This window comes from Macaca nemestrina, chromosome 15 (assembly GCF_043159975.1).
Source record: "Macaca nemestrina isolate mMacNem1 chromosome 15, mMacNem.hap1, whole genome shotgun sequence".
In the NCBI taxonomy this organism is placed as follows: Eukaryota; Metazoa; Chordata; class Mammalia; order Primates; family Cercopithecidae; genus Macaca; species Macaca nemestrina.
The window spans coordinates 43,893,578-43,919,389 of NC_092139.1; the positions used below are offsets into that span (position 1 = coordinate 43,893,578).

The window sequence follows — 25,812 nt, forward strand, 5'->3', positions numbered from 1 at the left end:
AATTAAAACTGAAATTTAAAACTATATAGAAATAAATAACAAAGAACATACTATATGCCAAAACCTGTAAGATACAGCCACAGTCACACATAAAGGACAATTTATAGCAGTAAGTATACTACACCCAAAACAAAAAAAATGCCAAGTAAATGAGTCATTTGTCAATTCAAGAAGACATAAAAGGAACAACACAATAACACATCTTAGGAAGAAAAAATAAATAAGAATAAAGGTGGGAGTAGGGCGTGTGAAAGAACCAGTGATTTAAAATACAGGTAGAGATGATAAACAATAGTGAGAACTGGAATTTACTGAGGTGTACCTGTCAAATCACTCTATGTTGTTTTCCAATATGTAAATGAAGCTAAAAATAGTCTCCAGGTTTTTTGTTTGTTTTTTTGTTTTTTTTGAGACAGAGTCTCCTTCTGTCACCAGGCTGGAGTGCAGTGGCGCGATCTCGGCTCACTGCAAACTCCGCCTCCCATCTTCGAGTGATTCTCCTGCCTCAGCCTCCTGAGTAGCTGGGACTACAGGTGCACGCCACCACACCCAGCTAATTTTTGTATTTTTAGTAGAAACGGGGTTTCACCATGTTGGCCAGGATGGTCTCTATCTCTTGACCGTGTGATCCGCCCACCTCAGCCTTCCAAAGTGCTGGGATTACAGGCGTGAGCTACCGTGCCCGGCCAGTAGTCTCCAGATTTTAATTAAAACATGAAATATCCGCACACTTTGCTTTGAGAATAAATATGCTTGAAAATATATTTTTTAAATGACCCAAACTCTTGATCTAACATTTAGCCTAATCTTAATAGTTACCACTAAGCCTGCTTCATAATCTCAAAGTGGGGATAGTAATAGTATGCACACCGTGTGTCACTGAAAGTTTGTGTAAATGTATATATTATATGAAAAACACTTAAAATAATACCCAACAAAGAGTAAGCCCTCCATAAGTGTTAGTTAATATGATTATTATTAATAGATAAGGAGAGTTGTCCCGCTTGGTTTATAAAATCCTTTTGTTCTTCTTTAGGCTTTGTTGAATATAGTGAGTTTTCATAAACTTTTGTTGAATTTAAAGGTGTAACTCCACCAGAAAATAGGCAGGGTCTGCAGGAAGAGAAGGATGTATCCTGCAGAAGCTTCCTACAGATGATGAACAGTGTGGTGAGACATCAAGATGTAGTTTTCGGCTCTCTGTGATAATTCAGCTGATGGGTGTTGATTTATACATATTTGTTAGTTTGGTTTATTTATTAAAAGAGGAACTGAAAGAAATAGATATTAGCTCAGGGTACACTTTCCTTACACCTTTCCTGAGACATTCCTGTCCTTTGGCACTTGGACTAATGACCCATGTCCCCAGCATAATAGCCATGTCTCTATTCACCTTGTGTATCAAAAAGCACACACTGCCCTATCCACACTCACCTCTCCTCCTGGGCACTAAACTCATATTTCAGTTCAGAGTCTTCAGCAGGAAAGCATTTTTACCCTAAGGCACCTAACTAAGTAAGCCCCTTGTCAGGGAAGAACAGTTTTCTGTGGAGTCCATTTGCCCCCCATGTCATGAAGGTTTCAGATAGACTTATGTGTAGCATTAAAGAATAAAGAGCTTTTCAAATTACCCTTGACACTAAAGAATAACTGCAGCCTGCCCACCTTGAAGCAAGTATCTTGACAGTGACAGACCCTCAGATGTTTCCGTTTCTGATGTTAAACATCTGTCTCAGATGTTTCTGTCTCCCACCACTGCTACTGGGACTGGGAACATTTGTCCGCAGCTGGTTGCAGAAGTTAGAAATTGTTTTGAGGGCCGCAAGGGCACCCTATAACATTGCAATCAATCGTATAGATTAAATCTGATTTGCAATCCTAAAACCCTGTAGGAATAGTCGATCAAAGGCAAATTTGTTTCTATATCTTGTGTTTTACTTCATGCATTGTTTTAAAATATGGTCCAGAAGTCCGGCGCAGTGGCTCACGCCTATAATCTCAGCACTTTGGGAGGTCGAGGCGGGTGGATCACTTGAGATCAGGAGTTCGAGACCAGCCTGGCCAACACGGTGAAACCCTGTCTCTACTAAAAATACAAAATCAGCCAGGCGTGGTGTGCATGCCTGTACTCCCAGTTACTTGGGAGGCTGAGGTTGCACTTGAACCCTGGAGGTAGAGGGTGCAGTGAGCCAAGATTGTGCCACCGCACTCCCACCTGGGCGACAGAGCAAGACTCCATCATAAAAATAAAAAATTAAAAAATTAAAAATAAAATATGTTCCAGAAAACACTAAACCCACCTTAGAAGCTCCATGAAAAGGGGATTTTACCGACACATAGGAACAGAAAAAATATACCATGTGTGTCTACGGGAAATATATAATGCTCTGAGGATATTAAGATTAATTTTGAAAAGTTTCAGACTTTTTGCTTAATTCTTTTTAGGCTAAGAATCTGCAAATAGTTTCTGCATAAAGCCGGGTAGTAACTGTTTTCAGCTTTTCGGGGCATATGGTCTTTCCACTCAACTCTGTTGTTGTAGCGTGAAAGGAGCCATTGACAACAGATAAACAAGTGGATGTGTGTGTGCTCCAGTAAAACTTTATTTATGGACCCTAAAATTTGAATTTCATGTAATTTTCACATGTCACAAAATTTCTTCTCTGAGTCTTTTAAATCATTTTAAAAATGTAAAAACCATCCTCAGCTCAAGGCCAATACAAAAATAGCTAGATTTGGCCTGTGGGCCCTAACTTCTCCAAAGTCCCTGGTTAATGTAGCCTGCCCCTTGTTTCCCACTCTATATAACTATAGGACTCCAGCCGGGCGCAGTGGCTCACGCCTGTAATCCCAGCACTTTGGGAGGCCGAGGTAGGCAGATCACCCGAGGTCGGGAATTTGAGACCAGCCTGGCCAACATGGTGAAATCCCATCTCTACTAAAAATACAAAATATTAGCTGGGCGTGGTGGCATGCACCTGTAACCCCAGCTACTTGGGAGTCTGAGGCAGCAGAAACGCTTGAACACGGCAGGCAGAGGTTGCAGTGAGCTGAGATCGCGCCACTGCACTCCAGCCAAGGTGACAAAGCAAAACTCTGTTTCAAAAAAAAAGAAAGAAAGAAAGAAATGCAGAATCAGTGACCCCATTTCAGACCAACTGAATTAGAATCCCTGAGGGTGGGGCCCAGCAATCCATTTTAACAAGATTTCTGCTTATTCTGACTCTGGGGGAGGTTTCAGAAGCTCTATCCTGGACCACACCTTGAAAAGTGCTGATTTGGGAACACTGAATGCTACCTGGGGGTGTCAGAATAGTTCATCCATGTCAGTTAACACGAATTGAACCCTTACTAGGGGCCAGACCCTTTGCTAATAAGCACTGGTGATTTGAGATAATTAATTAGATACTGTTAGGCTGTTAATAGACTGGGAGGTTGTCTTACATCAGAGCCTCAGGGAATAGTTTTGAGTGGCTTTTCTTCTTATTTTCCTCTGCTTCCTAGTTTCCTCTTTCTACCTGCTCTGCAACACACAAGATGGCAGTTTAATGTGCTAATATGAGGGACGTATTACAGGCTGCCTTGATCATAAATGCCACTTCACTACTGACATCCTTTCAGCTACTGAAATTGCTATTAATAAACATCCTTATGCCTCTTCAGCTGCTGTCTTTTAGAATGCTAACATGCATGAGTTTGGGGTTTATAGGAACAATTTATTAAACACTAGCAATAAACATCCCAACAGAAGATCTGGAGGTGCACTCAACGCCCACTCTCCAGCCGTTCTTATTAGAAGAGGGGGAATTGCTTTTTCAGCTTTGAAATTCTGTGTGTTTGAGATCCATTGGATTCATCAGCCCTCCTCCCAAATCGCAGACATTATCTCCGGGTTTTAGAGCAGGACAAAGGTGTGGGAGCTCCTGGGGGAACCATGAAAGTGATGAAACCAAGGGTATCTGCCACATGGCTTCTCCGCCATGGCACCAGCTGCCCATCAGCCAGACCTAGATAGGCTGCTGTCAGCTTGGAGCCAGGGCGCCCTACAGCTGTTCTTCACATGCTGAGAATAATAACTTTGAGAGGAGATTGCCAAGGAAACACAGGAAACTTGAGTATGTGTGTGACAGACAGAGAGCGAGAGAGAGCGAGAGAGAGGGAGGGAGAGAGAGAAAGAGAGAAGAGAGAGAGCATGCACAGAAACATTCATCAGCAAATAGACCTGAAGGAGTTGGGACAGAGCAATAGCACTACAGGTCTGAAAGCATGTGGACCCCTGCCTTCTAATAAACTGGCCTGTTAAAAGGAAAAGTCAATGGCTTGCTTTGGCTGAAGATAGACATTTCCCCCACCAGGAACCCAGCAGCAAAATGTAAAGATGGAACACGGGGCCAGAAGGCACTCTTGTTTGTCTCCTCGTGGTACTCCTGTGAGAGGTGCTGCTTGGAGACTGGAGGCTCAGGCACTCTGCTGGTTTCCCTGGTTTCAAGCTTCCATGGGTGCTCAGCACCACAGCAACATGCCTCGTGCCCAGCCGTTAGTAGAGGCAAGCTGATTAACAAATACCGGGTTTGTTCCACTCTTCGCCTAGGGTGTGTGTGGGGCTGTCCTGAATGGGCGAGGCTTTCTGAATATTAAACTCCACATCCTTTTTTACAAACAAGGTTTTCTGTCATTTATTCCCCTCAACAACCCCATGAGATTGGTATTGTTTGTCCTGTTGAGAAAACTAAAGCTTAGAGATGGCGATGAACTTACCCAGACTCACCCAGCTTCTGAACACCAGGGCCAACAATCCAGCTAGATCTGTCTGACACCAATGCCTTTATCCACCCACTCCACTAAATTATGGTCCACAGTCTACTCAACTTCCCCACGGGTCCACTGCTTTACTCTGGAGGATAGATCCCCCGTCACTTGGGAATAGTGGAGTTTCATTTCTGTGCATCTTAAGATTCAGGAGTGACTTGGTGTAAATTCCTTCCAGTGTCTGTTTTCTAGATCCTAATTTCTAAAATGGAGACATGGAAATAAAGTCTCGTGTATTTAAGTAAAACACAGTGTTCACATCTCTACATCATCTCACGAGCACATGTTCTAGTGGCCAGAACACGCATTTGAAAATTAGCAGGCTCATAGTAAGATGTTCTGTCAGTCATTAAATGACTGCCCATAAAACTAACCTCACATAAACTTACTCCATTATTTGTTTAATGCCAGTGGTAGAATAAGGCAACCCTGAAGCTTTGTTATTTCTTTTTTTACTGATTTCATATTTGATGCTTTGCCCAGCAGTCACTGGGTAGAGACCTGTGAAACCTGTTATCTCCAAAGAAGTTTCACTTTAGGATTCCTCCTATCTAAGAGCCCTAAATAGTATGATTTTTTTTTTCACAAGAGCAATAAATTTGGAAAGTGATATTAATATGTACTAAATTAAAAGCCTAGAAAATTCCATCTTTGTTGAGAAAGCAGTAGAATCGTGCACCCGGGAGGCGAGATGGCAGAGCCTGCTCCCCCAGGATCAGATCCAGGACCTGCCTCTGGGAACTTTTGTTCCCTTGCCTCCCATTGAGTATGTTCCTGAATTTTTTTCATACAGAATTTTCATTTTTGTTTTTCCAAAAAGTGATTGTCATTCTCATGCAAATAATATTAATAATAAACATGGTAGTGTCCCAAGGCCCTAAATCTAATTTCCTTTCCCAGCTTCAGTTTTCAATAGAAGGACAAACACAAATACATTTTTTGGTTAGGAAATCATGCTCATATGCAATGTTTCTGTTCCATTTTAAGTTTCGTCAGACATTTACTAGTTAGTGTAACACAGGCTGCTATAACAAAACAACCCTCACATTTTCCATAGCATAATAGAAATATTGTTTGCTCACACGAGAGTTCAGGTATTACAGGCCAGGAGTCACTTTCCTCCATGCAGGGATATGGAGGACCCAAGTTCTTTCTGTCTCATGGTCTCATGGCTTAGCCATCCTTTAAGACTCTGTTTTTCTGGCAGAAGGAGAAAGAGAGGGAGGAGAATACCTGCTTCTGAACTGCCTTAGACTGACAGGAACACACATTGTTCTACTACCACTCATGGACTGTCTCTAGCCACAAAACACCACTTCTTGCAATGGGAACTAGAAATGTAATTCCTGGCTGCACAGCCATTTCCCAGAGATCACGCTCTACCATGCAACAGTGAGGATAAAGCGCACAGTTGACCATCTCAGCTGCAAGACAAGAGCCCATGCCTTCTTCAAATGTGCTACTCACAGAGAGTTTTTCACCCTGTCAAATACCTACCCCACCAGGCCCTTTACCCCATTCCCTTCAATGGCCTGGGGACATGACTTCCTCAGAGAGGCCTGTTGCAAACCCATGGGCACCCATGACACCAGACATGACCCCTAATGTAATTATAATCACCCTGAATCATCTAATTCCCTCTTTTGCTTGCATCTTCCCAATTAGACTGAATTCTGTAAAGGCAGGGAATTTGGCTATCTTGTCCATCACTGTATCTCTAGTACCTAACACTGCCTGGCATATTACAGGTGCTCAATAAATATTGGAGAAGGAAGGAGGAAGGAGGGCTCTCTCTGGAATGGACTCAGTCCTGGTACCCGTCATTTGTACCATGTGGGATTTCAAGAGAGTAGCCAAGAAATGGACTGGTCACCTTTCAGGGCCAAGGACCCATCCTCTTTGGAGTGATAGCAGCTCACCCTCACACAAGCCCTTTTGGCAACCTCTGATGACAACTGAAATAGAGGAAAGATTTTCTGCCTTTGGCTTCCACATGCTTCTAAATACAATGGAATACTGTTCAACAACAAAAATGGAATGAACTATTAATACATGCTTCCAAATAGATAAATCTCAAAATAATTACGCTAAGTGAAAGAAGGCAGACAAAAAGCAGTACCTACTAAGTGATTTTTATTTATATAAAATTGTAGGAAATGCAAACTAATGTATAGTGACAGAAAGTAGATCAGGCTGGGCGTGATGGCTCACGCCTGTAATCCCAGCACTTTGGGAGGCCAAGGCGGGTGGATCTCGAAGTCAGGAGATCGAGACCATATTGACTAACACGTGAAACCCCAGTCTCTACTAAAAATACAAAGAATTAGCCGGGCATGGTGGCGGGCGCCTGTAGACCCCGCTACTCGGGAGGCTGAGGCAGGAGAATGACGTGAACCCGGGAGGCGGAGCTTGCAGTGAGCCGAGATCGCGACACTGCACTCCAGCCTGGGTGACAGAGCGAGACTCCGTCTCAAAAACAAAACAAAACAAACAAACAAACAAAAAGAAAAAAAAAGAAAAGAAAAAGAAAGAAAAGAAAGTAGATCAGCAGTTTTCTGGGCATAGACATGTGGGATAGGGCAGGGACCACTGGGTGGGTAGGAAATTTGGGGGAATAATGGCTAAGTTCATTGTTTTGATTGCAGTCATGGTTTTCTGGGCGTATACATATGTCAAAACTTCTCAAGTTGTCCACTTCACATATGTGGGGTGTCCTGTATATCCGTTATACCTTAATAGAGCTATTTAAATAAATAAATAAATGTGACGATAAAAGTGCACTAACCCCAAACCACACCCCTCCAACCTCATCATTCCCAACCCTTGGGTAGTTTGTCTCTTTAGAAATATTTCATAGGTAGATAGGTGTCTACCTCCGTGGTAGAATTGGCAAGTATGTATTTGTGGCACCTTTCGGAGAAATAGCACAATTCTCTTGACCCCTGTCTGAGCATGGCTTTCAGATCAGAAAACTGAGTCATGTGGACTGAATATGGGCCATTTAGATTTTCTGGTCTTTGCACACACCTACATGAACATATATAAGCTCTCATATTTTCAAATCTACTTCTTTCCAGGTCCAGAGCCAAACCCATCACTGACCCCCCAGCCCAGGCGCCCAGCCACTCCCCACCGCTACCATGGCCGAAGACGCAGACATGCGCAATGAGCTGGAGGAGATGCAGCGAAGGGCTGACCAGTTGGCTGATGAGGTAAGGAGTGGAGACCTAGGAAGGGAGGCAAAAGATGAAGGCCTGAGTGGTTTGTCTTTTTCAGGTTTAGGTAAGGAAAGGCTTTCTTTCAATGTCTCAATTTTAGAAAAAGTAGTATGACTTTGATTTTCTATACAGCTAAGCCTTCTGCAGCCCAGAATGAGTTGATTACAAAACCTGTATACAAATTAATGCCTTGGTCGTAACTCTCAATTTCTAGAAATCTTGAGAAGTCAAGGTTCTCTAAGAAAAGAAAGCAATGTCTTTGGGTGCCTTACATTCAGTGCTATGCTGGAGAAGGTTCAGTTCTAAGAACAGATTGTTAACATTTTCAGGAACTTTGCAAGCTGGTTGCTAAATGCAGCCATTATTAAAATTGAATCATATAAACTGACAATTAGATAGATTATATTAAAATCAAAAGTAATAAACACTCAAACCTCATCACTTCCTAATTATTTTGCCACATTTTACTATTATCCAGGATCTTGAGATCCATCCATTGTATCTGTAGGGTAGAAATAAGGTGTAATAATGTGTCACCATGTATCTTTCCAACTTCATGATCAGTAATATGAAGTTGTAGCTTAAAATCAGGCAGAGCTGAGTACAGTGGCTCGCACTTGTGATCGCAGCTACTTGGGAGGCTGAGGCAGGAGGATCGCATAGGCCAAGAGTTCATGACCAGCCTGAGCAACATAGAGAGACTCCTACCTCTAAAAATATTTGAAAATTTAAAAATCAGACAGAGTAAAAGTATTTATAACCCAAGAATCTGCAAATACTGCAGATCAGGACTTGACTTATTGTTTTGCTGATTGCCTAGACTTTAAAAAGTGGAGAAAATATTAATAATGCAGATTAAAGTTAGAAATATGTATGTCTACAGCCATTATACTATGAATAACACAAAAAGAGGAAATCTTCCAGTATTTGAAAGTTATGATTCTCTAAGGCAAAGAAATCCCTTTTGTCATTCACAAATGAAGAAATTTCCAACACATGTCTTCATTGTTTCATTTTCTTCTTACTCATTAACATAAATGAAAATATCCAACCAACATTCATGTCAGAACTACTCTGGTTCATCACATGGTTAGCTATAGATACAAGAGTTCAGCAAAAATCAGTAAAAGCTTTCTGTGAGAATCAATTGGCTATGTGGAATTTACAATAAAGAGAGTATCGTATATTTTATTATTATTTATAAATGTTGTGCTATTCATCCTTTACATCAGTAAAATAATAACCTTGAATACATGTATGTGTTCGTATATTTTTCCCAGAGAGCCAGTAGTTAAACCTTTACCAGCAGACTGCTGCTTGCAGCCATTCTGTTTCAAAAAGCAGCCAGCTGACAGGTCTTCCAGGGAAGTTAACATCCTTCAGGTTCCTGCAGAATCTTGTTCAAAATAAGTTTGTCACTTAAAAGCAAAGCTTTAAGAAATCATACTGGTTGTTGGATTCTAGTCGTTTCAAAAGAACTGAGGAAAAAAATGACAACGCCGTGTCTGGGGGACTGTTGCAGAGCTCAGACTTTCCATCTCATTTTTTCTTATCTAAGGATGAAGATAATTATTATAGCTGTCTCCTATAGGCTAGTCATTTCAAACATGCTTGATTTTTTTCACCCTAAGGCAACAACTTAATTTGTATTGATAAGAACTTCCAATTGTGTTTCTAGGAGCTTTGTAAGAAACTTGATGTTATATTCATCTCAATTCATGAAAAATTATGCTCGTGTTTAAAATTTAATATTCCTGGCCCAGGGAGGCCAAATTAATCCTCTGAGTATTTGAGATAATTTTTCATGCATTCTGAGCATGCAAAATTATCTTCTCCGGATTACTTTGTCTTTGATATCAAGATCAGCTTCATATGGTTTTGATTTTATGAATATAAGCTTTAATGTAATTGCTTTAGGGAATCTGATCATGTAAAAAGCCTGATAGGAAAGAGTTTGAAAACGTAATGACATTTTGTGTTTCACTTGCCAACTGAAAAGAATGTGTGATAGAGACCCTTTGTGATTCTCAAGTAAATACAGTATTTCTGACTTTCCAAGACCTCTGGATCCTGCACTCATAAAGCTTGTGTTTGTTTGTTTTTTTAATCTTAGTCGCTGGAAAGCACCCGTCGTATGCTGCAACTGGTTGAAGAGGTAAGAAGTGACAGTATTTTAAGATAAAGAAACAAATCCTTTATGCTGATATATCCTTTCCTAGTTGCTATTATGTTTCCTTAGTCCATGATCCCATAGATTCCAGTGTGAATGTAGCCTATCAGAAAGGCTCAGAATGAGGGAGATGCTGTATTTAAGTTGCCAGATAGCCATGAAGGCAACATCACCCTCCTTCCCAGCCCAAGCTACCTCTGTAGTCTGGGAAGCAGAGAAGAATAGAATTTCCAAGTCAGTGCTCTCAAGAAATCACAAAAGATTGTATCACTTTAAGCAAATCAGAGCAATTTTTAATATACAAAGGAATTATCTACATAAAATATTATTTGTAATTATTTTGGTGCCTATAAATTACATCTAATATTGAGATTCTGTTCTAACTTTAGCCACATATATGACTTTTAAAAATATGTAATGCATATAGGTATATCATTTTAAGAAATTGTTCTATTTAAAGTTAAGCACTAAAATTTACGAAAAAAATAGGAAAGGCCTTTAAGAAAGGGAAATATCAAGTCCAATATTATAAATACAGAAGCTTTTCTATATTCCTGTCTGGATTAAGCATCCATTTGCGAGGCAGGATTAATGAATCCCAAACTATTTTTAAATGGGTAAAATGGGGCAGACAGTAATAATGGAATCAAAAGGGCACTTGGAATCATAAACCTCACTCATTCCAATTTGGTAGTACAGCAGTCGGCCAGCAGAATAAATGGATTAATTGAACTTGCCCGAAGGGAGAGATGAAGTGGAAAAAGAATGGGTTGGACTATATTTATCTTAACCTAATAAAACAAGCCTAATAGTTTTTATTCAGTGAGATGCTGTTTTAGCTGTGCTCTGAAACTGCTTATCAGTGTATAGATTCATGTGTGATTATCATTTTTAGAGATCTTGGGCTTTCTCTGGCAGAATGATTAAATGAGCCTACTCCCCTCATGCAACAACATGAAAGGGAAGAAAAGATAAATTTTACAAAGGGTAAAAGGAAAGGCAGCCGCCTCTCACACTCTAGGAGGCAATGTCTTCCTTCTCTTATTTCTGTGGCTTCAGCTTCTCACCTAGGAATGAGATATGGCTAAATGTGAATTGCCACTGGAGGAGTGGGAAGGTGGCAAGCATGCACTCCCTAGGAAGCCGGGGAAGTGGGTGGGGCGGGGGTTGAGAGAGTAGGGCGTACATAACAAAATCTGTTATCCCCCAAAATGATAATTCAAGCCTGCAATGTGGCACAAATGGGCCACACGGGAAGGCAGCCTTAGCAAAGCAAGCCCTCAGCACAAGGAAGCAGCATTCTGTCTAAGCGAACAGCAATGTTTTATCTGTACTGTCCTGGGAACGCTTCCGCTCATGCAGAAATACTTGACGAAGAAAGAGGTAGATATTCTAAATCTAGGAGTGCAGGCAAGGCTCTTAGCATGGACTTACTCTCTCTCGAGTTTTCAGGCGGAAAAAAATGAAAGAAGCCCATCTTAGTGATATGCCTACATGAGCTCTGATGTTAACCTGAAGGGAGCCCAGAAGTCAACCGAGATATTTATTTGATTGTATATTATTACATTATCATAATACATCCTTATGACTTTCAACCATAGCCTCCGATCTCATTTTTCTTTTTTTGCTTACGTGTGTGCACATCTGATGTAAGTTTCTGAAATATCAGAACTATCACTAATTTGCCTGCCTGTGCAATGTTGAAATGCTGCCTAGACCGTGGAAAGGAGAAGAACAAATGAATCAGAATGCACACCTTGAACTGATCCCTTACAAATCAAGAGTCTGAAACATGGTCACTTTTTCATGTATCTTCTTAAACTGCAAACCATGTTGGCCAGTCTTCAAAAATGAGTATCTGCTCTAATTTATTCTAGGGGAAAATCTCTCAAAAGCTTATTGGTTGAAGTAGGATTCTCGAATCGTATGTTTTTGTTTCTCCTAAAGCAGTTTTCAATCAAGCATGAAGCTACATCTTAGAACAAGGAGCAAAAGAGATGGAAGCTATCTCCTGCCTCTAATAAATGAGAGGAGGCTATTAGACTTTCCATGCTTAGGAAATTGTGAGCGAAGTGTTATTAGAGTAGATTGATTTGCTCTTACTTCCTCCTGGGTTATTTTATATTTGTGGTCAAACATCCTGATGTCTAGGACATTGGTTATTTAGATGATATTCTGCTTTTCAATCAAAAAGGGTGTTCTCTAAAGAGAATCTGTATTAAATATTCATCAAGGGCAGAAATCATTTGGAAAACCTGAGGATTGAAGTATCAGGATCTTACTCATGATCCCAAGGTTTGACAGTGCCATATAATTTCAATTGAGCTGAATCCTTATTGAAATTCAGTCTCAAAGACAGGAAAGGTTACTAAACTTGTGAAGTCTCCCTAAGGCAAACAATCTCACTTCCAGTGGAATATACAACTTTACACCATCCTTAATACACTCCAGGGTGTAGCCGTGGTTAGGAGTGGGGCCTTGCTTTTTAATAGTCATCATTATCAGCATTTCAAGGGTAATGTAAAACTACACAGAGGTGAGTGGAGAAAGTTCAGAAAAAATGAATGCCATAGATAGGTAAAAAGGTTAGAAATCATGTAGCACTTTGTTCTCAGCCTGGAGTTAGGAACTTTCTTTTGGTGAATGCATTTCAACAAATATTCACAGAATGCCTAACTCTGGGGATAAGGAAGGAAGATGTAAATTGGTGTCTTGCTGGGAAACAGATATGTAAGTAGCTCTGCAAATTCAAGGCCATATTTGCCTTAGGTGCATAGGGGAGGGAACAACTGATTCTGGTAAGAGACTCATTAAAGTATCCTCAAGGAGGGAATATTTAATTCCAGGAAAAAAGTTAACTCTGCTAATGCTAACTGCAGGAAATGGAGTCTGCACATCAATGCCTTGGGCTATGTAAACTAAGCCCAGGAAAAGCCCCACAGCCTTAGGGCAGGCCAATTCAGAGGCACCACATAGCTTTCATGGAGTGGTTATTGCACAACTAATATTTCATGAATGTTTTAGCATCCTTCTTTTTATGCCAATTTATCTTTCAAGACACTTTGGCCATGCGAAGAGAATAAGCATTCTAAAGCGGTGTATGCCAGACTTCCCACTAAAAATGAAAAAAATCAGGTTGGGGGGTCCTTTTCAAACATGCAGATATGAGGTCTTTTGGAGAGAATGCCTGGAGTGTTCTAGTTTTAGTTCAAATGTTTTGGACTTAGGCGAAAGCATCTCAGAATGGCAAAAGAAAGATTTGAAACATTCTATAAAGATTGTCTTAGTTCATCTGGAAAATTTTTTTTAAAAATTAAAATAGATAAATAAAAGAGAAAAGAAAGAAATGGAAAAGAAAAAGTAATCCTTCATATCTCCAACTCCCCTGTTTTTAGGTAGGCGATTTTCCCAGCAATCTCAAACAGAAACTAAGAATTGAGCTAAGATAAAAATGGAACCAACTCCTCACACTCCTAGCTACTAAAACATAATACTATTTAAGGAATAAGAGAAAGTAATATTCTGCCTCCCTGAAATCATGTCTCTATCCCTGCCCATCTCCTTAAGCTTCTAGCTCCCCCCAAAAGCAACCTAGTTATTTTGATAGAAGCTGTCAGCAAAACAGCGGAGCCAAACGCAAGTTCTAACATGTACCAAGGTGACATGTGCCAGGTACTATGCTTGGAGCTATCATTGTCATCATCATCAAATGTGCATTATCTAATTTAATCCTTGTTAGCTTCCTTCTACTACTACTTTAATCTCTGTTTTACTGTAGAGGAACTTCAGGTACACAGTGGTTAAGTAGCTTGCTTGAGACACCCAGGTATAAATGGCAGAGATAAAGTTAAAACCCAGATTTACCTGATTTCAGAGTGTAAAGTCTTACACATCACACTTCTCTACCACCAGCATCTCTTACAATCATTATTTTTCTTTGAGAATTCCACAAAAAAAAAAAAAAAAAAAAAAAAAAAAAAAAAAAAAGGATCTAAGGAAACAAAGCAGCTCATTCTAAGTGGATTGAGATTCTACTCAATGTCTTACTTCCTGATCTCATGGAGATGTCAGCTTCCCATAGAGGTGAACCTTGAGAGGCGGACCCTCTAAGGCTCATCTTACCCTCATAACTACTGTGAGAAATTATGAGGGAAGAGTTACTGTCCCCATTTGACAGCTGAGACACAGAACAGGTGACTTTAGAGCACTAGCGTTATGAAGATAGGTCTAGAATTCAGAAGTAATGACTCCCAGATCCTGGTTCTGCCCTCCTGACCAAATTGTCTCACACACAAAGGAACACATTTGAGAAGTCATTTATTCATCTACCCATTATCCTTAGTGCCTAGGGCAGAGTAGAGGCTCAATAAACACTAAGAAGGAAGGAAGGAAGGAAGGAAGGAAGGAAGGAAGGAAGGAAGGAAGGAAGGAAGGAAGGAAGGAAGGAAGGAAGGAAGGAAGGAAGGAAGAAGGAAGGAAGGAAGGAAGGAAGGAAGGAAGGAGGGAGGGAGGGAGGGAGGGAGGGAGGGAGGGAGGGAGGGAAAGAAGGAAGGAAGGAGGGAAGGAAGGAGGGAGGGAGGGAGGGAAAGAAGGAAAGAGGAAAGGAGGGAAGGAAGGGAGGGAGGGAAGGAAGGAAGGAAGGAAGGAAGGAAGGAAGGAAGGAAGGAAGGAGGGTGGGAGGGAGGGAGGGAGGGAGGGAAAGAAGGAAGGAAGGAGGGAAGGAAGGAGGGAGGGAGGGAAAGAAGGAAAGAGGAAAGGAGGGAAGGAAGGGAGGGAGGGAGGGAAGGAAGGAAGGAAGGAAGGAAGGAAGGAAGGAAGGAAGGAAGGAAGGAAGGGAGGGAGGGAGGGAGGAAGAAAGGATGGAAAGAAAGGAAAGGAAAGAAAGAAGGAGGGAAGGAAGGGAGGGAGGGAGGGAAGGAAGGAAGGAAGGAGAGAAGGAAGGCAGGAAGGAGGGAAGGAAGGACGGAAGGAAGGAAGGAAGGAAGGAAGGAAGGAGGGAAGGAAGGAAGGAAGGAAGGAAGGAAGGAAGGAAGGAAGGAAGGAAGGAAGGGAGGGAGGGAAAGAAAAAAGGAGCCTGTGAGTGATTAACCAACCTATGGACCACTCAATCTTCTCAATCTTACTTGGCATCCCTATCCTTATCTTAAACATGGAGAAACATTCTGGAAGGTCAGATGTCTCTTCCATGGTCTCATGACTGGTTGCTGGCTGAGCTAAGAGGACAACCCAGTGTTCCTGACTCCCACATCAGTGCTCTCTGCTTCTGTTCTCCCAAATTGGGGCAACCTAAAAAACTCTTGCTCCCTCAAATTAATTCTGTGAATCATTCTAGTGTTAAAACATTCAGCACCAAATTGGACAAATGTGAAATTATACTTCCAGGGCTCCACATAAAAATAAATGGGTATAATAGAATATCAAGAAAGTGTAAGCAGATGAGAGCTGGACTGACCAAACTAAAATCACTCACCTTTTTCCCATCCACTGTCTCCAGTAGAATGGAGCAAAGATTTCACGTGTGGCTTGATTGGGCCCTCGAGGAGAAAGTGCTCTCCGTGATGTCTCTGCCCTCAGCAGAACCTGCATTGTCACATCCCTATGCCTGAATAACCATCTGCCTTTTATAATTTCGTCTCACAAGAAATGGATAAAGAATGCAGAAAAGAGCAAAGAAATCATTAAAACACAGGCTAGTACAGACACAAGCCTATTTACAACCCATGTAAAGAAAATATTTTGAAACGTCTTTTGTGGTCTAGAACCTTGCTACTCAATGTATGTCCATGAACCAGCTCCAAGTGTCAGGGAGCTTGTTAGGAATGAAAAGCCCAGGCTCTACCCTGGCCCTACTGAATCAGAATCTACATTTTACAAGATGATTCATGTGCAGAGGATTCATATGCACATTCCAGTTTGAAAAGTAGTGGTCTAGAAGCTTCAGACACTTGATAATGATGATATTTTTAGTTTGCCTAGATAGCCTGCTATAGATGCATTTTCTGAATATATTTATTTAAAAACACTTATTTTAGAAACACTTCACTCTGGCACATTCCACATATTAATTTGTTTAATGCACATACCACCTCAATGAGATATTAACTATTATCATTGCTGTCTTACAAAGGAGAGAATGACGGAGGCACAGAACAATCAGGACGCTTGCCTGAGGCCCCACAGTTAGGGAACGAAATCACCAGCCTTCCAGCCCAGAGTCTGGCTTCAGAGTCTGTGCTGTCAAAGACTCCTGAGGCCATCCTGGGCCAGCCCTGTCCACACTACATCCTGACTTTGCCACTAAAGCCTATCAAAGTGTGCTCAAAGGCAAGGTAGGCTTTTGTGTCCTGGAGATTTAACTGCACACATTCTCTAAAATGGTGAGTTTCTAAAAGCTCACAGAAATCAGTTTCAGTACTTTATTTTTCAGAAGCACTATTGAAATTTAATTGTTAAAATACTATTTTTTTAAAAGCCCTTTGTTGGCCTCCACTAGCATCTCTCTCTTTCTTTCTTAGTTCAAAGTACATCAGTGGAGAATAAGCACCATGAGAGAGGTCCTAGCTTAGAATTGCTTCTGGAGGTACCATGAGCTTTACTTGAAAAACCAATTCATCCAAACTGTAAGCAATGCCATTTTATACCCATTAACAGTCGCCCTGTACAATGGAAGGCATTAACTGACTAGGCTTTCTAGAAATGAAGATTCTTAAGTATTAGTGATACAGATATCTTTGTTCCTTCTTTCCTGCCCACCAACTCCCACTCCCTTCCTGCGCATGGTTCAGGTGGCATTTGGTTTATTTGAACAGTAAGGAGATGAGGGGTGCCTTTGAAAGACCTCTCCGGCACAAAAGATCTTCTGTAAAGCTTGTAAAGGAATTATTTTCTCATGCTAGATTATTATGCAGAATGTTAGATTTCAGAATTAAGAGCCCTTATTTCTCATCTCAAACCCATTCTAAATACTGCAGACCCTCTCTATAGAGAGGGAAAATAGGAGAATGAGTTTCCTTTTGAGCTGTGTCTCCCAACCTTTGCGAAGCCATATTCTCTTCTGATGAACCTAAAAACCTCAACCCCCACCACCAAGATTCTTGCACATCTTTCCATGGGGCGTCCCTCCCCAGTTTCACTGATGAAGACTTTCGGATAGATGGTGCCAAAGAAGAAAATTTAGACTAGAAGATTTCCAAAGGTTTGCTTTCTGTGATTGGTGTTATAAAAACTGTAGACATGTTTATTTCCAAACAAAATTACAGTATAATATGAAGTATGTGTATTCCGATTTCATGCAGGCCTCACCCCAGCCCTACCCCATGGAGACGGTGCTCCATTTCCTCATTCTGCCTAAAGCATCACTGGTAGATCAAGTCCACAGGTGGCCCATTCTTCTACCCCTCCATAACCCCTCAGGGCTCTTGTCATACTTCCTCCCTTTTTTCTTTTGGTCCTTCTTCATTTTCCATTTCTAGGGCTCATTGTCCGCTTACTGATTTCTCTTTCTCTCTTTTCTCTCTCTAACTCCTTTTCAACTTTGCTACCATTATTGGAATGTAGAGTAAAGATGCTGGTATCAGGACTTTGGTTATGTTGGATGAACAAGGAGGTAAGTTCAGATTTCTTCAGTAAGAACAATTCCTCTTCTGAATAATGTGCATTTTAAAATTATTTGTGCATACACAGGTGGTCGTTTTGACATGTGTTACACACGTACATGAATGTGAGGGTTCTAAATTTTTCATCTTGCTTTTTACTTTCTCTGTTGAAAAGATTGGTAAATGTATGGAAATATTGAGACCTTCTTCATGAGTGAATCAATGATACTCCTCTCTCTGTTATATATGTTGGGGTAACAGAATTTTGAAGGCAAAAGCCATGGTTTGTTTTTTTTTAAATGATAGTATTTTGGACAGTGTTAAGAATTTTCTTATTATCCTTGCCCCTAAACTTTCCCAATAAATTTGGTTTTCTTCTAGTAATACATAGATAGAATGAGCATATGCCATATCATGTTGTCTACTTCTTTTGACCATCCTAACTCAGTATCTAGTAGTTTTGATTTCCAAATCACTATGGGTATTTCTTAAATACCTGGGAGCTGTTTTTCACAGAATATAACCTGAGGGGAATTATCTGGAAAATAGAACATTGAACCAATTGAAATATTTGGCCTGTTTTAAAGATTATTACAGAAATGCCAGAAGCAAGGAAAATCAGAGAGCCGGCCTTTTAATATAGCGTCTCTATACCTAACGTGGAAACTAAAAAGGGTAATACCATTATTTTTCTTTGTCTCAATGTATCTAGCCCTATGGTGAGATTGTACATAATTCTGGCCACAAGTCAGTTACCTGATTCCATTCTGAATTCTTATCATAATAAACAGATTTCTGCAAAGTTTTTTCTTTTTATTCATATTTTGCAAAAGCATTAGAAAATGTTTTGACTTTTTTTTTTAATGGCAGAGATAAAAATGTACAATGTATTCACAACACAGGAAACCATAAATAAACTCAAAGCATAAATCTCAAGCTGTGGGAGGGAACATGCCTAACAGATAACAGATACAAAGCACTTCTCCTAAAATTCAGAGAGCCCTTGCACATCAAAGAAAAGGGCAGCAACCTAAAGGAAAAATGGATGTAAGATAAGATGTCATCACAGATGTATGAAACCATGCTCTAGTCACCAACAAGGACAAGATACCACTTTTTAGAGCAGACTGGCATAAATTTAAAAAATTGATAATAACCAGTGTTGTGAATATGTTGGGAAAACAGAAACTTTTATTCCACAGCTGGGCACTGTAGCCTGATACAAATGTCTTGAAGAATAATTTGATACTATCTTCACATTTTAAAGTGTACCCATCTTTGACCAAGACACTCCACTCCTAGAATTTTACAGTGCAGATATACATTTACAGTTATATGAAGAAGAATGCATATGGCTTACTCATAATAATGTAAGACTAGGAACAACTTAAATATCTGTTGGTGGGGAGAGCAACCCAATTAATTGTGGTACAGCCATAAAAGAATTGTTCTGCCAGCAATATAATACATGAGGTAAATCTTTATTTACTGACTTCTGTGGAGTTGGGGTGGGAGCAGGAAGGGACTGGAGGAAGATGCATCATTTGGAGTCCCCTGGGGAGCAAATGCCAGGAAGCAATTAGAAGCAAAAGAGATTTGCTGGGGAAATGTTTGTGATAGGTCAAGGGGAGAGGGGGCGGGAGCAGGCAGAGACAGCCTTCAGACTATGAAGCAAGTCTGATGCCTATATGATGCCTATAAAAGTAGATGGCAAAGGAAGGAGAATTGGGTGGGAAGACCTTCATACTGCAGTGCTGCTCTGAGAAGACCTCAGCCAGGTCGATGGGGAGCCCAAGAGCAAAGGTTGCTGATTAGAGGAGCCTTGTGTTGGGTAGAAATGTTCTAGCACCAGCAGCCCCATTGTGCTCAGCCATTGGCTTGAAGCATCCCAGGAAGAGCCTGGCCTCAATGTAAACACCATGGCAGACTGCTTACCTGCGCAGCTGGAGGCATCTGGCTGTCATATAAAGACTTTTGGTCTTACATTATTTATTTGTATTAAACTTTTTCAATAAATATATGCCAATTGATCCAAAAAAATGTAGAAAAATGTTTGAAAAAAGTTGATTATAAACCCCAACGTTTTTCCTTCGATTTTCACAATACAAATTGTCAAAAGTTGTACACAAATAACAAAGTCTACTAGAGTTCCATGTTGAAGGTGTTGCAATGGCAAGGGAAGTCTTCAGAACTCCCCAAATGGGTTTTTTATTATTATGTGACTTGTTGGCTGGATCTGTGTAACAATGTTCCAGGCTTTGAAACTCAGGATGCAGCAAGTCATTGCTTTTTAAAAAAATAACTAAACAATGTGTGCCCAAAAGAAGAGTGGTACCTGATTTCCAGTGCAAAATTTAAACGTATACACTCAAATAATTAGCAGTTTCACCTTATTTATTTTTTAAGTTAATAATTTGTAACTTGATGGGGGTGGAAAAAGAGACATTGCAATGGAGGGTACACTTAGGAAAGATTTAGGATAGAGCCTTTTTCTCCTGAACAATAAAGCACTGACATAAAGACATGGAAAATAATATATACAAATCTGGAATCAAAAAGAGAAAACATGAATAACAGGCTTACAAGAGTGATAAATTGCATTGTACTTTGATGAAGAAAATCTAGAGATAATTTGCTGAAATCTTCATAAAAATGCAAAAATATACATTCTTTAGCAAAAATGATCTCCAGAATCAGCTTTGTATTATTCTCTGAGAAACAAAGCAGAATAGAATGTCTGTTTGACAGATTTCCCCATGAGACACTTAATGTTCTCGGCTAAGACATTTCAATTATGGCCATACCACAGTAAATGCTGAATTCTTCAGTTAAACAAGGATTAGACTGGGTTTAATCAGATGTGTGGTGAGTAGATAGATACTGATAAGAAACATGCAACTGTAACACCCCTGAAAGTAGGTGGTTTCTGGCCAGTCTTAAATAGTACACATTTCATTTATAGTGTAATAGGAGCTTAGGACCTTTTTTTTTTTCTTTTTTTTTTTAGGCAGTAGGGACCCAGAAGGACCTTTCTGATTGACAGATGAGCATGTCAACAGCTATCTTCATTGCCATTATAGTGCATTTTAATTTTGCCTTTACTTGTTTAGATCAGTAACTACTTTGAAATTTCTCTTCAGTTATCCTCTACTAATTTTGTTTATGTGTGAGCACCAAAAGTGTTGACTATTTCTACCTCACAGCAGCACGGGAGCCTCAAGAAACAGCCATCCTTCTAAAGAACCATCCCAACCATTGTTGGATCAGGCCAGGCCATTCCAGGTTGTCCTGTTAAATGATTCACTAGGAAATTTCCTATGGGATTCTTGCTTTATGCCCAGGTATCAGGAGACACCAAGGAGCACTGAGCATGACAGCTAACCCTGGAAATGTACTGAGCCCCGGGACTTTTATTCCTCTAGAAAATTTGTCACCAAGAGAAGTCCTCAAATGACCTTGGCACTAATGTGGGCTTTTACATCTATATCTTTTGTTCCTTTTGCTGGTCTTTGCTGAGTTGTATGTCTGTTGTGATGCTGACTTTTGGGAAAAAGATGTGACTTTTGGGAAAATCTCCTGGGACCAACTCCAAACTCAACAGTGAAATATTTGACTACTGTCTGACAGAAGAAAGACAATGTAAATCCCTGTCCAGAGAGTCACCTATCTTAAAAGGTTCATGGCACTACAAGGTGGCATTTGAAAAACCATCTCTCTAGCTAAAGTTCACTCACCAATATCTGTTATGAATGACTTAGTCATGATAGCCGCATATAGCTGTTTAAATTTAAATATATTTCTCTATGTTCATAAATGCTAAGAAAAATGAAATTCATAAAGGCAGCATCTTGTAACTGGACATACTCATGAAGGCTGCATACTAGATTAATAGTATTAATGCTTACTATTCTTCTACTGATTTTTACCAAATTGAGAATTCTAAGGGCCCCAAGTTGGCTTACTTAGGAGAGATTAGTAGAAATTTTGTTTTCACCAGTCATTAGAAAAATATTAATGGAAAACATTAATATTGATCATCAAGCATCCTGTCATTGGTGAATCTATCACAAATAACCAGTGATCCAACATCATGGCAAAGGAAAGCCCAAGCTCTGGCCCCAACATATAGTGTCACCTACTAGAAGACGCCCTCCCTACTCAAAATGTTATTCTCCTCCCAGCCCTCAAGAATAAACAGAAACCAGTCAGAAAACAAGCTTAGGGAGATCAAAAGCAGTCAACACTGGATGATGTGTTGCATCAGCCTCAGAGATGCTGCTGTCCATCCCAGAATGAGATGCTGTTAAGCATTTCCTGAAAAGCATCTTCACAGAAATCACTGAAGTGCCGTGAAGTCCCAATATGCCAAACATCTCCACAAACATAACTCAGTACACTCTAAAAATTAATATTATTGCTAGAATTTCTGCAACAAAATGGTTCCACAATATTTTTTAAATTAAAGGTTTGACTTAGAATTCATATGTAAATATATATTCAACTGATATTGGTAGTTATAAAATAGTGTTCTAAATTAACTATTTTCTGAATAGTTTTCTGAATCAAATTCAGCTTCAGAGTTTTCTCTTTTAGTCAAACCTTTGCCAAATTAAGCTGGTGACCGATGGCAGAGCTCAGCTTTCTGAAATATGGATTTAGACTTGCCTGTTTGTTTTTCCCTTTTGATATCAATTATCTAATTCATAGGTCCAATACCTGTGCACCAATTCACATATATATGTTACCTCCTAATCTCTGGAAGCACAGTGGATGGGTCCCTGCTATCTTATCAGAGAGTAAATATTTTGACCAAAAAAAAAAAAAAATTATCAACTTGCTTTGTAACTTAGGAGAAACTCCTCAAGAAGGACAGATAACTGCACATGTGTCCCCACGCCATAATCTATGCTTATTTCAGCTGTCATTAGCTGGGGGCAGCATCTCTCCTTCTAAGCCCAGATGTCTCCTCCAATCCATCTCAAGTCTGCACTCCCAGAGGCCCTTAGCAATTACTTGATTGGGATTTGGCATCTCTATTGTCTGTACATATAATGGTTCTTCATCTGATGAGGAGTTCCTTTCCCTCCTCGCCCCAGTCCCTCCACTTGAATATTTACCTTGATCTACAGACTAATTTATTGCATTCTTAAAAGAAAACTGGAGTGAAATTCTTAGAAAAGAAAAACATCTTCTTGATTTTTATATATATGTGTGTGTGTGTGTATATATATATATATATTGCCCTTTAAAAAATTTTTTTAATTGTAATTTTTATTTTTGGAATGAAGTTTCACTCTTGTTGCCCAAGCTGGGGTGCACTGGCGCAATTTCAGCTCAGTGCAACCTCCATCTCCCAGGTTCAAGCAATTCTCCTGCCTCAGCCTCCCAAGTAGCTGGAATTACAAGCGCACGCCACCATGCCCAGCAATTTTTTTGTATTTTTAGTAGAAACAGGGTTTTATCATGTTAGCCAGGCTGGTCTCAAACTCCTGACCACTGGTGATCTGCCCACCTTGGCCTCCCAAAGTGCTGGGATCACAGGCGTGAGCCACCGCACCCGGCCATATTTAGCCCTTTTAAGGATTTTTTTTTTTTTAAGCCATCGCTGTGCCTGTATTTATTCAGCAAAAGTTCTCCTGCACTACCTTATTATCTCCTCCAGGTATTCAATGCTAGATAAACAATGAAGTTTTGTTTTCACCTGTCATTTCAAAAGCGTAGGAGAAATAGCAGATTCCTCATGAACTGAATTCTGTTCTTTAGCCTCACAAAAGAAAACACAATAGGCTTTTATTTTCCAAATTCACAGTCTGGCAGTTTGGGTCACTAGTGAATATATCTTGGTTTTTTTGGAAGCACAATTTCCACTGTATAACTTAATGTGAAATTGTGTTTAAGTGATGATATATGCCCTTAGGCTGGAAATGTACTTATCAGTTGTGTTCTAGGCATGCCTTTATTCCAGGAGGCATAGGCATGCATGCATGAAAATATAGATGAAAAGAGGAATGGAAATGTAATTAGGTTTTGTAATTAGACAGCCGAGACATCCATTGCTGCCTTCCTTTAATGGTCTTTTAAAAGCTGTTTTAAAAATCCTTTCATAGAACTTGTAGTTATCTCAATTTGGTGACACAATTCAAAAAAATTAATCAAGTTGGTGTATGTAACCCTGGCAACCTAGAAGTATGATTCATTCTGATGACTATTGATCTATGTCTGAGATACACTAAGGTCAGCTATGCTGGCAGCAGGGATACCATACTGTCTTATGTTCCAATTCATCATCCTACTTCCAAAGAGACATTCATTCTCCCTGCTCTCTGCCCGGGCTTGGAGCATGCCCCCCATTATAGACTTGGAAATCAGGGGGCAGAGAAGTGAAATGCCTTCCAAAACATTCATAACAAATTAAGTCATAGGATGAGAGAGGAATTGCAATGTTCCAGGACTTACAATGTTGCTGTGTGGATGTTACTCTTTTTTTTTTTTTTTTTTTTAACAGCTTTTATGAATTACATATGCACAATCAAGTGCAGACCATGGCTCCCTCTGGCTAGACAACCACTGCTAGGGGAAGAAAAGAGAGCCATACCCATTGCTTATGATTGCTGCTGCTGCTGTTGTCTCCAAAGAAGAAAATGGATTCTATTTTCTACCCTTATCTGGTTGAGGATGCTTAAAAACCAAAAGATGGAGATATTTTAAAGTTGAAGCAGATACTTTCTCTAGTAGCATTGAATTAGAATGCGTAAAACATAAACTAACACCTTGTTTTTTCCTCCTGGGTTTCACTGGTGCGTGAGTAAGTGAATATGCTGTGCTGTTTTCCTGGACACTCGGAATCAAACAGGCCTTCAACCCCATCCCATCATGTTTGAATTACAAACTATTTTGAGCATCTTGTTTGTTTCCTTCCACCCATACCTGTGTAGGGCAGCGGTAGCAGTCTTCAACAATGCATCCTCTTGGACAATGCATTGTAATATCTCTCTTTCAAATTCTGTTTCACATAGTCATTTCTCATGTTCTGTTGGAGACCCCCAAAAAATTCATTCCACACTGTCATCCCTTTGTCCTAACCAGAACAACTCGATCGTGTCGAAGAAGGCATGAACCATATCAACCAAGACATGAAGGAGGCTGAGAAAAATTTAAAAGATTTAGGGAAATGCTGTGGCCTTTTCATATGTCCTTGTAACAAGTAGGTACTGGGTACCAGCTCTAATCTGTGGCGTCCAGTTTTCTTTCTTTCTTTTTTTTTTTTTCTTTTTTAATGTCAAAGTGAATGTCTGAAGTTTTGTCTTTTTTTTCTTTGTCCTTTTCCATCTGCTTCATTCTGTGGGGATAAAATACTTGTGTTTAATCAGAACAACTGGAACGCATTGAGGAAGGGATGGACCAAATCAATAAGGACATGAAAGAAGCAGAAAAGAATTTGACGGACCTAGGAAAATTCTGCGGGCTTTGTGTGTGTCCCTGTAACAAGTAGGTGCTGCCTGCCTGCCTGAAGCTTTGGTTTCCCAAGGCCCATCTCCAAGCCTTGACAAGCTCATTCCTGCCAAGCTCATAGGCAGGATGAGCATGTGGCATGCAGAACAGATCAATACCGTCTCCAATGCATTCATCTCATAGCATAGATGATATTAGCAGGAGTTACTGTTGATGCATTAAAAATCAGGCATACTACAGTGAAAGCTTCACTGTCAGCAACTTTTACTGATGAACGTTTCAACATTTTCCGGAAAGTGTACCTTGAGACAGAGGCTAGCCTCAAGAAAGAGGCACCCAGGGAACTTCCTTTTCCCCAACCCCAAGAGTCAAAATTGCAGGTTTAGAAAAGGCTGTGGGTAAGTTTGGAAGATGAGAAACACATATGTGAAGGTTTGATTTTTTCCAAAATAAAAGAGACAGGTAATTTGGCCCAGGGAAGCATTCTATAAATTAGAGAATATGACAGAGATTCTCCCTTTCTACTGCCCACCAGTTGCCAAATTTGGTCGATAGATGCTGCTGCTGT

The 25,812-nt window shown here is 40.1% G+C and overlaps 1 protein-coding gene across 4 annotated transcripts in view; it reads left to right on the top strand.

The window, feature by feature from the left end:
- Window positions 1–25,812, top strand: part of LOC105481524 (synaptosome associated protein 25) — an 87,722-nt gene that overhangs the window by 48,276 nt on the left and 13,634 nt on the right. For 2 of the 4 annotated variants that reach the window (XM_011741161.3, XM_011741162.3), the window contains exons 2-5: window positions 7,887–8,021; window positions 10,141–10,182; window positions 17,755–17,803; window positions 24,879–24,996. In XM_011741161.3, the coding sequence (XP_011739463.1) occupies window positions 7,950–8,021; window positions 10,141–10,182; window positions 17,755–17,803; window positions 24,879–24,996 (281 nt within the window). In that variant the 5' untranslated portion in view covers window positions 7,887–7,949. Of the gene's footprint in view, window positions 1–7,886; window positions 8,022–10,140; window positions 10,183–17,754; window positions 17,804–24,878; window positions 24,997–25,162; window positions 25,281–25,812 lie in introns of all 4 variants that reach the window. The other 2 variants (XM_011741158.2, XM_011741159.3) reach the window with 1 other exon arrangement.